This window comes from Zalophus californianus, chromosome 2 (genome assembly GCF_009762305.2).
Source record: "Zalophus californianus isolate mZalCal1 chromosome 2, mZalCal1.pri.v2, whole genome shotgun sequence".
In the NCBI taxonomy this organism is placed as follows: domain Eukaryota; kingdom Metazoa; phylum Chordata; class Mammalia; order Carnivora; family Otariidae; genus Zalophus; species Zalophus californianus.
In genome coordinates, this window is record NC_045596.1 from 88,696,282 (window position 1) to 88,710,809 (window position 14,528).

The window sequence follows — 14,528 nt, forward strand, 5'->3', positions numbered from 1 at the left end:
CCAAGTTGTTGCAAATGTTAGGATTTCATTTTTTCTTAGGGTTGAATAGTATTCCATCGTGTATATTATACCATATTTTCTTTAGGCACTTCTCCATCAATGGGTACTCTGGTTGCTTTCATATCTTGGTTATTGTAAATAGTGCAGCAATGAATATGGGGGTGCATGTATTTTTTTGAATTAGTGTTTTTGTGGTCTTTAGATAAATACCCAGAAATGGAACTGCTGGATCCAGTATGGTAGTTCTTCTTTTAATTTTTTGAGGAACTTCCACACTGTTTTCCACAGTGTCTGCACCAATTTACACCAACAGTGCACGAGGGCGCCACATCCTTACCAACATGTGATTTCTTGTCCTTTTGATACTAGCCATTTTCACGGGTGTGAGGTGGTATCTTTGAGGTTTGATTTGCATTTCCCTGATGATTAATGATATAGAGCATCTTTTCATGGACTTGTTGGCCATTTGTATGTCTTCTTTGGAAAATGCCTATTCAGATACTCTGCCTGTTTTTTTTAATTAAAAAAAATTTTTTTTTATTTATTTGAGAGAGAGCGCGCATGAGAGAGGGGAGGGTCAGAGGGAGAAGCAGACTCCTCGCAGTGGGAAGCCCAATGTAGGACTCGATCCCGGGACTCCAGGATCATGACCTGAGCTGAAGGCAGTCGCTTAACCAACTGAGCCCCCCAGGCGCCCCTCTGCCTGTTTTTTAATTAGAGTGGGTCTTTTTTTTTTTTTTCCTATGGAGTTGTATGAGTTCTTTATATAGTTTGGATATTAACCCTTTATAAAAACTCAGAAGTTAGGTTTCACAGGGCAGCTCTTGACATTCCCTGGGTTTTTATGTATGAAAGATATCCTGTGGCAGAAGTAGTAAATGTAATTTGTAGAACAACTACTATGTCATGTGGAACATTTAAGTTTCTTTTCTGTCAGAACCATGCATTACTCCCTCAGGATTTTTCTCCTTTAAAAGGAAAGCCACACAGACATCTTGTTATTGCTCACAGGCCGTTGATTAGAGGTTTCCATGTTGTCACAGCCTGAGACCAAACTCTGGAGGAAAAAATTATTGTACTTAGGACAGCTGTAGTCATGAAGGAGTTCAAAGGCCCCTCCGAATGGCTCAACAGGTAGTTGCCAGCAACCTTAGCAACAACACAAACTAAAACCAGGAGGAAACCACCCTTTCGTAAGGACCAGCATGCCAGCTATGACCTCAGAGGAAGGCTGGGCTCCCAGAGAGGCCGAGCCATCCTCCTCCGGGCACACGGTTCAGCCCTGAGCTTGCAGGGAACGGAGCCACATCACTCCCAGATCAGAGGCAGAGCCAGAGGCACGTCCCTCTGCACACAGATGCCCCAGGCTGACTTCCCTTGGGCCGTACCCGAGACTCTCACCTGTCCTTGCCCACACCGCTGCCTGCAGGAAGCAGGGTCTTGGTAAAGTGGGCCAGGAATGAGCACCGAGCTGTGACATCTAAGATATGTGGGAGAAACAGGGTATTCTAGAAGGAGCATAGAAAACTAGAAGGGAACCAAGTTGGTGGAAGGAATGACTGGCTCAGAGGACCCAATAATCCATTTCTTCAACATTGTTTACTCATGTTTTATGTCATAAAAATGTAGATGAACCACTGAAGGAGAGGACTTGAGTGGGCTTCGGTGGCATTCCATTCTCAGCTTCGTGTCCTTGCTCATACTTGGTGAACAGACTATTATTATTTTTTTAAAGAGACTATTATTAATCCGTTTCCTTCTAAGATCCAGGGGGAGCCAATCACTGTGTTGGTACAAGTTTTTTTCCCCACCCCCACCCCCAAAAAGTAACACTTAACTATCCCCTCCTATGCCATTCTGTTTAGATTTTCTAGTTAACTCCCAGAGCTTGAATGGCAGCATTAGGCCGCTGGGTTCATGTACGTTAACAAAAGTCAGATGATTTTCAAATGAATATGAAACCTTTCTAACAAGTAGGTCTACTGAGCATAATGGAGTTTTCCCTGGTTCAAGTTTAGGACTAAATGATGAGGAATTGGAGAGGTTCCAGAGGATAGTAATGAAAATGATTAAAGGACTGATGATGAAAGGTTCAAGGAGTTGGGATCACTTAGCCTAGAGAAGAGAAATTGGAGGGGCGATTTAATGGCAGTCTTCAAGTACAGTCGGTGGAGGGTTATTACAAGTATGGCAGCCAGCTGTCCCCCAGCTGTACTGGGGACTGGGAAAGGGAATCAGGAGGGGATTTAAGTCAGACTAGGGCTATCAATGGTTCTCAAACTAGTTCAAGAGCTGGAAACCCATAAAAACTTAAGAGAAAATGATGGAATGTAAACTGAAAATTGGGGAAAACGTTGACTTTTTGGAGATCAGTGAGAGTTAAAACCTACCTTCAGCACAGGGACACTTTGCTTTGGGGAGCCCCTTGTTGAGAATGGACGAGCTCGGAGGATGGAAAATGGCCCGCACACTTGGCTGACGGCTGGAGCCCATGAGGCTGGTCTGCGGTGTTTGGGGAGAAAGAGAATCGCTCCTATCTGAATCCTGGTGACCGTCTTCTTCCCACTGGCCCCTGTGTATGTCTACACCTTTGAGGACTGCATGTCCTGGAGACCGGGGAAGGCACCCTTCTACCGCAGGTGGCGGCACCCCTCCGATGTGGACAAGCCAGCTCGGGCCACTGCCAGCTCAGGGGTATCGGGAATGTCACTCTTTAAAGAAAGGACACGCTGTTTTAAAATGTTTTATTACAAAGCTTCTTTTAAAAAATGCTCAGCACGTTAACTCAAACTGGAATGACAAACGTTAGATGGCAGTCTGGGGCAAAGGCTGTGCCTTGTTATTTAAAAAAAAAGATGGGTACATCAATGCTCATTTTAACAACTGGCATAAAATCCCACTAATTGGCTAATAAAAACAGATACAAATACAGAACATTTAAAGTAATAACAATTCAAGTGCTGGGCTTTTTACAATAAGGGGGTGAAAAGGAAAGAAATGAAAATTCACTGCAAACCGGCCTGCTGAAAGTATCGGTTAAGGTTTACCATTAAACAAAGGAGATCAGAAGAAAAATAAAATGAAATAGGATGGCCAACTGCTCCCAAGAGGGTGGGTCTGGCTGTCCCATTTATTTAGCTCTATCCAACACCTTACCAAGACAGAGAGGCCACTATTTGTTACAAGTAATTCACAGAGAAGCCACTTGTCTGACAAGATACCGCTCAAAAAAGGGCAGCTTCTTTTCATTTTTTATTTCAAACTTTTCCAGATCTTTGAATTTTACTCAAAAGCTCATAGCTAGCAAAATATACAAGAAAGTTAAAACTAAAAAGTGAAAATTAAAAAAAATTCAAGTTTAAAAAAAAAAGCAAACACAAGATTGATCCTTTTGCACTGTTAAATAAAAGCTTTCGGAGAAAGGAGGAAAAAAAAAAATGAAGACCGAAACAAAGTGGGAACTCTTCCACAAAGTCCCCCACCGGGATGCTGATGATGGATGTGCTGCCGGCTCCAGTTGCTCCTGGCAGGCGAATGTAGCCAAGTTACTGTCCTTGCCAAAGGGTTACAGGTATGGACGCAAGACGCTCTGGGAAGTGCACGTGGAGAGGAGGAAGGGCAGCTGCTCGGCCTGCTAGCAATCTCAGGGGCTTTGTACTTCTCATTTAGGAAACCTTTTATGCTTTATTTTGGAACTTGGCTCTTGCAGTAGATGAAAGGGGGTTTGGCAGTGATTGTCTTTATGGATCAGCGTCTCTAGCATTGACCTCAGGGTGAAGGTGGTGTCAATTCTCCATTGGGGTCGACTGGGCAAGCCCTGGAGACAGTCTGGGTTTTCAACAAGCTTCCATCTCCAGAAGAGGTCCTGGGGTCGCTGCCTTGGCTTTGCACGTTGGGAATGAGCTTCGTTTTCCACCTCAAGAAGGAACAAATGAAATGTTGTTAATGTGCATTTGTCACAGTCCTTTAGCCTCTATGGCATGCAGCATGTGTCTTAAGATCTCTGCAGTTAATAGTCCACTTTATCGATTTGGTGATGGCTAAAACGGTTAGCCCTACGGTAGCCCCAAATCTTCGGACTACGTTAGAGAATAAATCTTATTGATTCCATGTACACGTACACGTGCGCACAGCGACGAGGACTGCATTTCATACCTCGGGTGCTGAGAAAAGTGCATGGTGCGTGCTGAGCAGTATTAGGGCCGTCTGCACTCTAGCGACCTGGTAGCTGCTCTTATCATTAATGCAACTACTATCAACACTGTCCCTCAAGAGGAATGATGGGAACCGTGAAGAAATGATCTATGCACGTAGGCTGCTACTGACAAAAACAAAACGGGAGCAAATCAGCCACAGAATGCTGTCGACTGAGGAGGCCTGCAATGTCCATTCAGTTCCCATTCTCCTGTCAAACTAACCTTTCCCTGGTTAGCAGGCAAACACCTGCTACAGCACTGTGCTGTTTGAAATTTCAGCAGGGTACAGAGCCTTCACACAGGAGAATCAAAGAGCCAAGAAGGACCCTACCTTTCCAAAGACAAAGGAGCAAAGCCTGGACCCGTGGGGAAGGCACCCCGCAGATCCCTATTTACATGTACTTTTGCAGCACAGATTTTCAAAGGTTTGGTTCAGGCTGCTCTTCCAGACGAGGAATGGCCTTGCAGGCCTGGGCTAGGAGCTCCCAGCAGCTGGAGACAAGTGCTGTGATCAGAACGGACTGCTCGCTGAAGGAGACAGAATGTCCCTCTGCTGGGATGCAGCCCTGCCCCAGCTGTGGGCTGACCCTCCAGTCGTGAGCTGAGGACCGTGGCCCCCATGCTCTAGCAGGCCAGCGCCTTCTGGGGCAGCACCGCGCACTTCCGGCTCCCCAAGCCGTCCTGGCCTTCCCCTGCCCTTTCTTGAGCTGAGCACAGTCACAAGACTACTAGAACAAACTGGGCTGTCCAGAGTGGCCATTTACTACACGGATACCATGTGCTTCCCTGGAAAGAATCTTAACATCTCCTAATAAAGCCATTTCTTTTTACAGCCTCCCATCTTCCCACTGTTATTGCATTATTTCAGTGTCCTCTTTACAAATCCTCCCAATGGCATAACTAGTCTTAAATTGGCCAAGAATTTGTCTTGCTATCAAACAAGACAGACCAGACGTGGTTGCTTCTTTAAAATACAGGACCATCAGGGCAGACCAAGTCTTACCTCCAAATGGGAGAAATGGGAGCCTTACAGAGTTGCTTTATAGATATAAAACAGGTCAAATCAAGATTCTTTTCAAGAAACCACAGGCATGAGGCTCCGGAGACTAGAGCCTTCCCACATCTAAGGCTTCACTGGGGGGCTGTGGCTGGGCCGGGCCAGGCGAGCCCTAGCGCAGCCCGACCCACCAGTGAAGTCGGTGCAATCAAAGCCCACAATTACTGCTCCCGCTTCAAAGGCGGTGCAGCAAGGCCCAGCTCACAGATGTTAAGGCCTGGGCTCCCTCTGCCCAGAGTCACTGCGTGGGCCAGTGGTACAGTGGGTTTGGAGGCGGCATAAGACACCCCCCTCTGCCATCTGCCCCCACCAGCCAGCTGAAACCTGTGAAGTTCTCTTGGGTCAAATTCCAATCTTGACAAAAATATTCCACCAACCAAATGGACCCTGGAACTCAAATGGGCTGAGTCACATATGAAGAGCCCAAGTAGTCGAGGGGAAGCTGAAGAAGACTTCACGAGTGGATCTGTTTCTGGGAGATAAACACTCCGAAGCATTAGGAAGGTCTAGGCCTTGATGCAAAAGTAGTGCAGGAAGGGCAGGAGGGAGATTCCTTCTCTGTAAGCTCCAATGTAAGATGCTATTGGAAGCTGCGTGCTTCACCAGCCCCGTCCTTGGGGTCCAGAGCCCAGCCCCCTGCCTCAGGCTGCCTCCCCGCAGGAGGGGCCAAGGAAACAAGCCCTTTGGGAAGGCTGAGGTGGAGGAGAGCACAGTCCGCTCAAGCTGTCAGGGCCAAGCTGGGGGCAGCAGAGCTGGCTTGCAGGAACAGGGGAAGACCCCCTCCTCCCCTCCCTGTATCAGGTAATATCATTTCCTTGTTCAGAAATGCTGAGGACCCCAAAAAGATGGGCTGGAATTATGGATCCTTCTTTCCTCCCTCTCCCAAATGTTACTAGTAATGAGCAAGAACTTTAAAATGTTTCTAGTTATTACATGAAATTTGAGGAGAGAATATCAGAGATAAGTTTTGCAAGAGGTGAACCGAGGCAGATTTTAATTGCCAAAACTGCCTTCGAGCAGCACGCCACACACCTCCTGCCAGCTGCCTGGCCCAGGGGCAAACTGACAGAGGCCTGGTACTGCAGGGCGTGACCTCTCCTGTTGCACAAGGTCGTGTCTACGAAGGAGAGGCGCAGATGGCTAGAGCGGGGGGGTGCCAGCACGACCTAGCTTGACTGGCCCTGGCATAGCAGAGAACACGGAGGCCTGTGGCCGTTAAATGATCGGCCCGAGGCGGCCCCTAGAGAGTATCCATGCCCCCTGCCTCCACGGGGGTCACAGCCTCGTGACTTTCCCTGTGACCTGGAGGTGACCTTGTCTGCAAGCCGGTGAGGGAGAAGGAAGAAAAACAACGGCTGCTGAGCACGGCCGCGCCAGGCACTGGGACACGCACCCTGTGCGCACAGTGTCCCATCACCACAACAGCTCCCCAAATTCCTGCCTGTTTACACATAAGGAAATTGGGGGCGGTGTGAGGTTAAACAACGGGCCTAACGTCACCCAACCTGTGGGTGGCAGGATTCGCTTTTGAGCACTAACCATATGTCTTCTGCACCATATCCTGGAGCTAAATTGTCATTCACTTTCTTCTCTCCTGCCTACCTTCCAACCATCCCTCCATCCCCAGTCCACAGCACTGCGGAGGTGGTCTGCACCACGACCACTGCCCACCCTAAGATGCTCTGCTAGAAGGCAGGATACTAAAGAGAACAAAAGGCATAAGAAGTTAACTCTGAAATTTAAATCTCCTCTAAGATGGAAAGTATAACCCACAAAAGCCAACTGCTCGTAAGTGAGCATGCCCGGGTTTTGGAAAGGGGAACGATCATGCATGGCGGGGAAGGCTGGCACCGAGCCCCCTTTCTGTAGTTGAGGTCGGCCCGAGGAGACCAGTCAGTCTGCTGGCTGGAAGCTCTGAAGCAGGCCGGTTCCCGGAACCTGGAGGAAGGGGTTGGAGGAAGGGATCGGTGCAAGGGATGGGTCTTTGGCCCCGTGCTTGGATCCAGGTTCTACAGACGGAGGCATGAATCCATGCGGTTGCCTCCCCTGGGTTCTTCAAAGGGAGTTCTCCGTGAAAGCAGACTTTGCAATTTTGAGGTGACTCTGAGGCAGGCCCGGAACCGTTACTGACTTGCTCTAGGGGGATTTCTGGTCTCTAGCTGCTGTGACCGGTTTCCCTTTGTGCCTCCTCTGTGGGCACATAGATCACATCAGTGAGCTAGGCCTCCCAGGGCAGGTCCACCAGAGCCTTGCTACTTCTGGAAACAATACAGAAATATTCTCGAAGAAAGGGTGGAGTAAGAGAGCCTCAAAACTTCATCTTAGTTCTATAAATTGAAGTGCTTGAGGAAGACAGTAACTATGTAGACCCACCTTATCCACCCATCTCCAAATTCTTTATCTAATTCACATTTCTCTGTGCGTTTTCCCACACCAAAGATGCTAACTTCACCTTCTAGACCTGAAGCCCCCGTTAAACACCTGTGTGCGTGTGTCTAGGTGTCTCCGCACAGGGGGCGTGGGGAGGCACAGTGTGTTGTGGACTCAGAGCAGAGCTCCGAGGACAGCCCTGGGTTGGTCTGAACACGGGCTCCAGCATACTACCAGGTCCTCTTGGGCAAATTACTTGAATCTATCAAACCCCAGTTTCCTTATCTGCAAAACGGAAATAATAAGTTCCCACCTTTCATAAAGTGTGTTGAGGGGAAAAAAGGAGATCATGTGCGTGGTGAATGAGCAAGTATCTGGCATTTGAAGGGCATCATGAAGGTTTGTTACTGCAGCAGATGGAGACTGGGAGGTACAGACAGACAGACTGACCCAGGCTCGAACCCGACTCTGCTGCATAGCAGCCACGTAGCCCTGGACAAGTTCCCAGCGTTTTCTCATCTGTCCTATAGGCCAGAGGTCTCCCCTGCCCAGGGCTGCCCCAAGAGCGGCACGAGGTACCCCAAGCAGAGGCATCTCTTGGAGCACGCCGGACACAGCATGTGGTCCAGAAATGTCCATTCTATCTCTGCTGCTCCAACCTCAACGTGTTTGAGGTAGTAAGATTCATGCTATTTATAGAACTTCTGGTAGAAAGTTAAGACCAATAGAGAATTCTGCAAAATCCCTCTTATGAAATATAAAATATCTCTTATGAAACAGTATCTCCAGCAACCCAATAATTGAGAAAAGTAATCCCAAAAGGGCAGCAAAAATTTGTTATATTCTCGAAGAACATACCTAAAATTTTAGAAAATTTCAGGTTAGTATGAATTAAAACGTAAGCACAAAGGTGTGCAGCACTGTCCCACTGAAATGCTCTCATTTTCCACTCATTCTGCCAAAAAGAACAAAGCTTACGGATGGTTTTAAGCAGGATCACCTCACTCATCTGGATCTCAGTTAGCTGGCAGCCTCAGTTCTAAAGAAGACAGCTGCCTCAAGCTATCACAGTGCTATCAAGAAATTCATGCACCAAACCAGCACATTTTACCCTTCCTTACAAGAGCACCCTCCATATACCAACTCAGAGCCCATTTACTTTTAACTCACAAATTATTCAAATAAGCTTCCTGAATCTACACAACAAACCAGAGAAACATTACTTTAGGGGAGGGTCAGAGTCCCTGACAGCTAAGGAAGACACAAAAATTATAAAGAGCAGATTTCTTAAAATCCTACATTACTTGTGGTCATTTAATAGTGGCAAACAGCCCCCATCCCTTGTTAGCATATACTATATGCTCTGTAGAGTAACAGCATGAAGTATTAAGAAATACTTAATTTCCATGTACTCTGTTGAAAGAGATAGAGGTTGCACTCAAGAGTTAAACAAATTACTTGTTTTCATACTTAAAAAAGTAAACCTAGAGTTCTCTGGGAAACCATTATCCAGAAGGGCTCATTTCCTCAACAGTTCCAGATGGCTCATTGAGAAAAACATTCTTTTTAAACCAAATTTGTCCAAAATAATTTTATTCTATAAACCGTTCTTAAGTGCATTGATCTTAATTCAATTTTATGCTCTTTCATGAATAATACTAAATATTACATGTCTCAAGAGGGTGTAAATGAGCCTCCCCGTCTCCTATTATTTGTTAATGGCACGTGATCAACCTTTGTAGCCAAGGGTCCGGTTCCCTGTTTCAGTTTCCCAAGGTGACTTAAACACAATTCTAGTTCTTCTGATCATTAAAGAGGGGAAAGGAATTGACAGAAGGGACACTGCAGCACAGGAGAGATTTTAGAAGCTTTTGCCTGTGTCTTCGCTAAGGCACAGCTGGCTAGAGACACTTAACCCGTCTGACCTAGCAGACTCCAGCCAGCCGCTTCCTGGTGAGCGGAAGCAGACACCTGTTGGGTTGCTGCCTCGCTCTGCTCTTGACTGTCCCAACTCCAACACCCACAGTGAGAGCGATGTGCCCCAATGGCGATTCTGTACAGTGTGACCATCCCCTGTGGCCACAGCTGATTATGGGCTAAGGCCGAAGTGTGACCCATGCTGGGCTGACCGGCGTCCCTTCCCTGGAATTTGAATCATGTCTTTGGGACACTGACACTAAAAATGTGTAAGCTTGAGAGTTCTGGACATGTGGATCAAAGAACTGAGAAAGTTCATCTACAGAAGGGAGGAGGAAGCAATCTTGGGGGACAGATGTAAGAACAGGCCATCTTCCAGTCCTCTCCTTGGGCCATGTGCACTGTTGTCTTTGGCTCCCATAAGATGCTCCTGCATCCTTAAAATGGACTTCCCCATTCTCCTTACTCCAACATGGGCTGTCTCTTCTTGCCATCAAAGGCTCCTGTCATATGAGTCAGCGTAAAGTGTCCCGGATAATGGTGAGAATTTTAAAACCTGCATTCCGCACACCACTTGGTCTAGCCACATAGTGTCATTATGCAGCCATCTCTCTCTTCAGGACAATGTGCCCAAGCCTGCCCTTCCTGCCAGATGTCTGGATTTTCCTTCTTGAACGTTCTTACTATGGAGTTCCTGGTAAGAGACATTGTAATCAAGTGTCATTGCCCTGTGAATCCTCTACAAGGTTTCTACGGATCTGTGACAAGTTTAGCAGGAATCTGTGGACAAACATACAAGGAAGGAAGTCACGAGAAGGCCACTGCCTCAGACAGAGAAGGTGCTGTGCGGGAGCCTCTCCAGGCCACCAAGATCTCCATCTCCTAGGAGAGCAACCTGCCGACCCTGACAAGACAAATGTCAACACCAGTGGCTGCTTGGCAAAAAAGATGAAAAATGGAAAGCAGGATGTCATTTTTTTCACTTTCCCATTTTCAAAGCCTTAATTTTTACTTTGAGATTTTGGACAAGGCTAAGATTCCTGTTTCTGACTTTATTATTTTGTAAGAGCCTGGCTTTGCTTTCTAACTGACGGGTCAACCAGAAGCAAATACCTGAGGCTTATTGACGCCTAATGACTACATCTGCTCTTGGGGCACAGAATTCAGAGCAAAGATGAAGCAGAAGTGGCAAACTCACCAGGGTGAGCATCAAAAACTGTATGAAACGTTTTTCTCAATGTGACCACTGAACGCAGACTGCTCCCTGACTCCAAGAGGGCACGGGTTCTGGAAGACCTTCTTCAGGTCTCAGTCCCATGGCCAGTCCTGAAAGTGGCTCCAGCCCCACTCTGAAGCTCTGTAGGGAGGCTGCATAACCCTCAGGGGCCCCAGGCCCCCAGCCCTTAGTTAATAGCTCATCAGGCTCCCCAACATCACCCTCTAATGGAAAGTTAGACATAGTTTTTTAGAAGATGTAAGTCCAAGCACTGCACAATTAACTACTGCATTCTATACTGCACTAGAAATTACCTCTCCCACACACCTCTTGGCCCCAGGGAAATAAAGCCTGAAGTAAAAAAACACATTTTTCTCAGTTTATCAAGTAGACAAGGTAGAGTTTACACCAAAGTCAAAAACCTGTTTTTGCAAATATGTTTGTATGTGGGTGCCTGTGTGTATAACCAAAGTTTGTATTTTAGATAGCTCATTCTTTCTTTTAAACTAGCTCAATGTTATACAATCAAAAGAACTATGTTGAGATATCATAAAAATATCTTTTCAGTCTATGTAATTTTAAGATGGGATTTTTGTATTTGTTTTGTTAAAGTAAATACTAATAAGCCAGTTATGTTTTTAAGTTAGTAAACTTGGGAGTGAAAATTCTCTTCAGCTTTTCAAAAATTCTAATTCTTTGCTTCTTTAACACCTTACGAATCTTGATTAAGTCAGGAAGAAAGGGAAGTTCAGTATTTGATGATGATCTTGGACTTCTGACAAACTTTTGAGAGGTTACATATTCCAAATAAACTTGTACTCAAACACTGGAAACTCCCAGCAACTCGATCACTGTTCTATCAAACCCAAGAATTCCCCACATGACTAGACAGCTCAAGTGTTACTTACTCCAGGAAGCCTTCCTTGATCTCACTCTGATTTAGATACTTCTTATTCTATTTTAACATAATGTGTCCCTTTCTGTTTATAGCATAAAATGTATTATTTTATAATTACCTATTTTTATGTCTTTATCTTCTTAAATTGAAAGCTCCTCCAGGAAGAGTCCATGGACAGAGTCCGTTTAGCAAGTACCCCCACTACCTAGTGCAGTTCAGTTCCTGACCTGCAAGTGGTCCTCACGGATGTTTGAAAAACGGACAAAGAAATGATTAGCATTTACAACAGTGGCCTTCCAGGTGGACACAGAAAATGTGTGCAGATCATTCCCCAGGGCCCTGGGCTTCCAGCATTCCGACAAGTGACAAGTTAGTCCTAAAAGCTAAGGATGAATTTGGCTTTCTTTTTTTTTTTTTAAGATTTTATTTATTTATTTGAGAGAGAGAGAGAATGAGAGATAGAGAGCACAAGAGGGAAGAGGGTCAGAGGGAGAAGCAGACTTCCTGCTGAGCAGGGAGCCCGATGTGGGACTCGATCCCGGGACTCCAGGATCATGGCCTGAGCCGAAGGCAGTCGCTTAACCAACTGAGCCACCCAGGTGCTCTGAATTTGGCTTTCTTGAAAGACTGCCCAGCTTCGGAATCTCTAACCTCTAACCTGAAAGAATGTCTTTTATGGAGCCCATTTCTGATTATCCAAAAGTTGTTGCAGAGTGCTGAGACTAGGTTAATGCTCATTTGTTTCAACCGGGTTTCACCAGAGTGGGTTATGTTTATAAAGCACGGAAATAGAAACATGGAAAGGCGGGAACACTCCTGGGTGTATGAGGAACTGTGAACAGGCTGGTTTCTACGTTGGGCTGCATGAGGCACCTGCAATGTTATTTCCCACCAAAAAAATGAGAGCATTAGATGACACAAGTATCTTTTAAGGAGCAGAAATACAAGTTTTTAGAGGGCTTTTTGTTCACTGAGGACAGCCTTTCCTTATTAAGTGGGGGTATTTTCCTTATGATGACTAGTCCTACACTAGTTCAGAGGAATGAGAATTCTCTAGCTTTTGTGCTACATGCGTGGCCATCTGAGCTCAAAGAGCTAATGTAACAGGACTTGACTTTTAGGACACCGAGATGGTGCTACGTTTCATGGTGTACACAGAGAAGTAAACCCTCTCACAAGTCTCTTCGTGTTGGAGTCACGGTATCCTCCCCTCCTGGGCATGAGGTTCCATTAACTCTACCTCACGGAGGAGGAGATCGGGAGGGATTTAGCTAATACTTAGCAACTTCCCTCCAGAACTGAAACCAGTCCCCGTTGTTGGCAGGATCAGCTCTAATCAAATATTTTTATCTGGGGCCGGCTTGTTTCTAAGGTGAAACCAGCACTAGTGTGGCTGTAGTTTGGCAAACAAGGAACCATATGTTCACGTCGGTGGAGACTCCAATTCCCGAACTAGAGACAATGCTTCTGAGGCGCCCGTGCTAGGGGGAAAAGGGGAGGCAGGAGGTGATCTAGACAGAACTGAAAAACAGCCATGCTATCTACATGTCATTTTCCAGATCATACCGGAGCTTTGGTAGTTCTACAGAGCCACTCACAGAACAAGGACTACAAGTCAGTAAATACGAGACACCCGAGTCTCTTTGACAACACTGGGAGGCAGTGCAGACCACGGAAGAGCTAAGCAGACCCAAAGCTGGGCCGAGAGGACCCCAGCGCTTTCACTGGCACGAGGAACCTGAGGTCTACAGGCTTTCCAGGACGTACCGCAGGCCATGAGTGGCTGGGGAGGGCCGGGGGGGGGGGGGGGGGGGGGGGGGAGCCGGTATCTGAGAGCCTGGGTGGCCCTGTTTCCAGTCGAAGCGCTTTCCACAGCACAATGCTCGGCTCCCCACGTCTTTCGTTTCTCTGCCACTGCTCTGTTCCAGAACCATACACAGAATACTCTCCGTTTTTCAGGGATAACCGGCCAGTACCAAGTATCACACCCTCTCACAAGGGCCCTTCCTGAGCACCCCACCTAAAGCAGACCCCCAAGTCAGTCCCTGTTTTATTTTTATGACGGCACTCATTCTGCCCTGTTTATGTAATAACCGCCCTCAGCCATGTAAACACTACAAGAGCAGGGACTTTCTTTGCCTCACTCAGCACTGTATTTCCAGGTTTCACGATGCTGTCTGGCATCTGTTAGGTGCTCAGTGAGTGCTGGACATTGACTAAACAAGTCAACTACCATATGTACAGAAGTTTCTGAATTCCCAAGACAAAGGGGAGGGGAGATGGCAGGAAGAGTATCATTCCTAATTTACTGAAATTTTTATGAATGCAAATCAGGAGCTCCTCTCTGCAGTTCTTATCAAATGGCTGCTCTCTGAAAGGAGGTCAGTGACTTCAAAGGCTGCAGGATCAGCCCAGCGACGACAGCAAGAGAAACACTACAGACTCTGATAAAGTGAAGGACACCAACCAACTGGAGCAGCTGTTGAGAGTGGGACGGGGGGCAGGGGGCAGGGTGCACAAGGCCAGGCACTTTGTCTTTCTGGGAGAGGGTAGAAGGAACACCTTAACTTTTAGAAAAAAATACGTAAGTGACAAGAAAGCACAATGACAACTGTGACATAAAAAAAAATGTCTGAGATACATTATAGGACAAAAATAGACTTCACCTAATCTTCTAGTCTAAAATACTATATAATGTTGATCATTAAGGACACAGAACCAAATACCAAACTCTGAAGTGTAGAAACCTGTTTCTGCATGATTTTTAGGTTTCTGCATGATTTTTAACACAAATAGCGTTAAAGATTTTGGAGCAAACAGAAGACGGAGTAAATCAGTGAATGTTGGTCCTCAGCACGCTGCACTTGTGAGGGT

General features: G+C 46.4%; 1 protein-coding gene across 5 annotated transcripts in view; it reads right to left on the bottom strand.

The window, feature by feature from the left end:
* Positions 1–2,730: 2,730 nt before the first annotated feature.
* The window catches only part of LEF1 (lymphoid enhancer binding factor 1), a 120,155-nt gene continuing 108,357 nt past the window's right edge, over positions 2,731–14,528 (bottom strand). For 4 of the 5 annotated variants that reach the window (XM_027599907.2, XM_027599905.2, XM_027599908.2 and 1 more), the window contains one exon: positions 2,739–3,916. In XM_027599907.2, coding sequence (XP_027455708.1) covers positions 3,837–3,916 — 80 coding nt within the window. In that variant the 3' untranslated portion in view covers positions 2,739–3,836. Of the gene's footprint in view, positions 3,917–14,528 lie in introns of all 5 variants that reach the window. The other variant, XM_027599906.2, reaches the window with a different exon arrangement.